Source organism: Alosa pseudoharengus, unplaced genomic scaffold, assembly GCF_046254945.1.
Source record: "Alosa pseudoharengus isolate Yale_2024_CS ecotype anadromous, Long Island Sound unplaced genomic scaffold, YU_APseudo_1.1 YU_APseudo_1.1_scf_22, whole genome shotgun sequence".
Taxonomy (NCBI): Eukaryota; Metazoa; Chordata; class Actinopteri; order Clupeiformes; family Clupeidae; genus Alosa; species Alosa pseudoharengus.
In genome coordinates, this window is record NW_027468680.1 from 2,892,403 (window position 1) to 2,894,902 (window position 2,500).

Consider the following 2,500-nt stretch of genomic DNA (forward strand, 5'->3'; position numbering starts at 1 on the left):
GTAGGCACGACCATAAGGCCCACCCATGTCTCCATCATCGGAAAGGCACATTTTGACCACAATAAGAACCATAGCACACCCTGTTTGAAATGTGTTCACACACTGCAAAAAGAAAGTCCTCGGTGGGAAACGAGGCAGTGAGATCCTGGATTGGATTGACATTCCAAATCGCACTCCCACAGCCTCGCTAGCTTGCTAGCGACAAAACAAACACGCTAGCTAACATCAGCTGTGTCGGGGAAAGGCGCGCGTCGTTCAGGGTGTTTATGCCTGGTCATTACACAGTTATCCGTCATCTTACAAAAACAACCCCCGGAGCAGCGTGTTGCCACCGCAGGCGGTCAAACTGCTAACGAGGCAATTTCTTCCTCGCTGCGGTGTTGCTATGTGCGCGCCTGTGACAGCCTGTGCGGGTTGCGGAAGTATCCGTCGCTAGCTACCCGGCACAGTGCCCCGCAACAGCGCTAGGTGATTTATTCCCGCGAGCTGCTCGGCTCGTTGCAGCTTATAGCAAGGCTGTGCGTTAGCAGACCCAAGCCGTGGAAATCATGACAAAACCCTCCATGAATCTGAACACATTCGCTTTGGTGATGAACAGTTTTGAATACATAAATAATGTCACTGTGGATTCGCCCCGGTGAAGCACATCTGACAGCACAGAGACTGATCGCACGCAGATATACTCACTTTGCGGTTTGTTCGGTACGCCATAGGGACCTGCTCCCGGAGACACCCCGCCGTTGCCGCTACCGAGGGCTCCATCACCGAGATCTGATAGCAACGGGGACCGCTCGCCATCCGCCATACCGAAAGCAAGGCGTGGGTGCGCGAGAGCGACGCAGGGATATAGACGCACGTATTGTTATGGCCCCGGAGGATCGTGTAGGGAGCGGAACGCATGCGTCACATGGTAACCCGCGCGGTGCTGTGGCAACCGCGAGAGCATCCGCTGCGCCAGGGCTGGACTGCGCGCTCGCTCGGTACCTGCCACTACCTACTACAACGACAAACAAACGACCAGTTCATCACTGAATTCCTCCAGTGACCTGCACTTATATGCTGTTATCTAATAATCTAACAGTCTCATCATTTGTACGTCACCTGAGCAAAATATGAACCAGTACCATAGTTTGTTTAGTATTTTCTTTATTAAAATGTACATATTTCACAAGCAACTTGGATTTACACAGTATCTGTGTATTTCGGTCAGGTTCACAGGTTTGGTCAGACACAAATGGACACACACTCCATCCATCCCTCTGCCCATCCTCATCCCTCTCTCTCTCAATCTCTCTGCCCATCCTCATCCCTCTCTCCATCCCTCTCTCTCTCTCTCTGCCCCACCCCATCCCTCTCTTTCAATCTCTCTGCCCATCCTCATCCCTCTCTCTCTCAATCTCTCTCTCTTTGCCTCACTCCATCCCTCTCTCTCTGCCTCCCTCCATCCCTCTCTCTCTCAATCTCTCTCTCTCTGCCTCCCTCCATCCCTCTCTCTCTCAATCTCTCTCTCTCTGCCTCCCTCCATCCCTCTCTCTCTCAATCTCTCTTTCTTTGCCCCACTCCATCCCTCCCTCTCTCTCTCCCTCTCTCTCTGCCCACTCCATCCCTCCCTCTCTCAATCTCTCTATCTTTGCCCCACTCCATCCCTCCCTCTCTCTCTCCATCTCTCTGCCCCACTCCATCCCTCTCTCCCTCTCTCTCTGCCTCACTCCATCCCTCCCTCTCTCTCTCCATCTCTCTGCCCCACCCCACCCCTCTCTCAGGCCAGGTTGATGCGGTCCATGGGTCGATGCATGAGCAGCGTGATCTCCAGCTCGGCCCTCTCGCTGATGAAGCGAGCCGTCCCATCACGCGGGTGCACTGGCTGGGGAAGATGCAGGCCCAGCTTACTGCAGAGAGATGGAGGGAGGGATGGAGGGAGGGAGAGGAAGAGTTGCAGGGAGAGAGAGAGAAAGGGAGGGAGAAAGAGTTACAGGGAGAGAGCTTACAAATGCAACGTTCCATTCAGTCATAAATCATTCAAGCGTAGTGCTCGTCATGAAAAGAAAACAGCAGCTTAATATTTTTCAGGTGTTTAACAGTAAAAGGCGCACTGTTGAAAGCAGTGAGATTAGGCATTGCATCCTACACTCACTCTGTTTGGAATATCACAGTTCGGGTTTCAAGATTGATAAGACTCAGTTAATGTGTAGAGTATGGATCATCTCAAAGTTTGGGACAACCAAACAGCAGTGTAGCAAATCCTTATTGTTAGGTTACCATAGCTGTCTTTTCTCTGGGCCCTTATTGTTAGGTTACCATAGCTGTCTTTTCTCTGGGCCCTTATTGTTAGGTTACCATAGCTGTCTTTTCTCTAGGCCTAGACCTATCGCAAATCCTTATTGTTAGGTTACCACAGCTGTCTTTTCTCTAGGCCTGGGCCTATCGCAAATCCTTATTGTTAGGTTACCATAGCTGTCTTTTCTCTAGGCCTGGGTCTATCGCAAATCCTTATTGTTAG

General features: G+C 51.3%; 2 protein-coding genes across 2 annotated transcripts in view; both read right to left on the reverse strand.

Moving 5' to 3' along the window:
• pip4p1a (phosphatidylinositol-4,5-bisphosphate 4-phosphatase 1a) overlaps positions 1-875 on the reverse strand; it is a 16,092-nt gene extending 15,217 nt beyond the window's left edge. The window contains 1 exon segment of the mRNA XM_076300243.1: positions 688-875. Within this exon segment, the coding sequence (XP_076156358.1) occupies positions 688-805 (118 nt within the window). The 5' untranslated portion in view covers positions 806-875.
• Positions 876-1,759: 884 nt separating this feature from the next.
• dnaaf6 (dynein axonemal assembly factor 6) overlaps positions 1,760-2,500 on the reverse strand; it is an 8,040-nt gene continuing 7,299 nt past the window's right edge. Inside the window, exon 6 of the mRNA XM_076300079.1 lies at positions 1,760-1,889. Coding sequence (XP_076156194.1) covers positions 1,760-1,889 — 130 coding nt within the window. The remainder of the gene's footprint in view (positions 1,890-2,500) is intronic.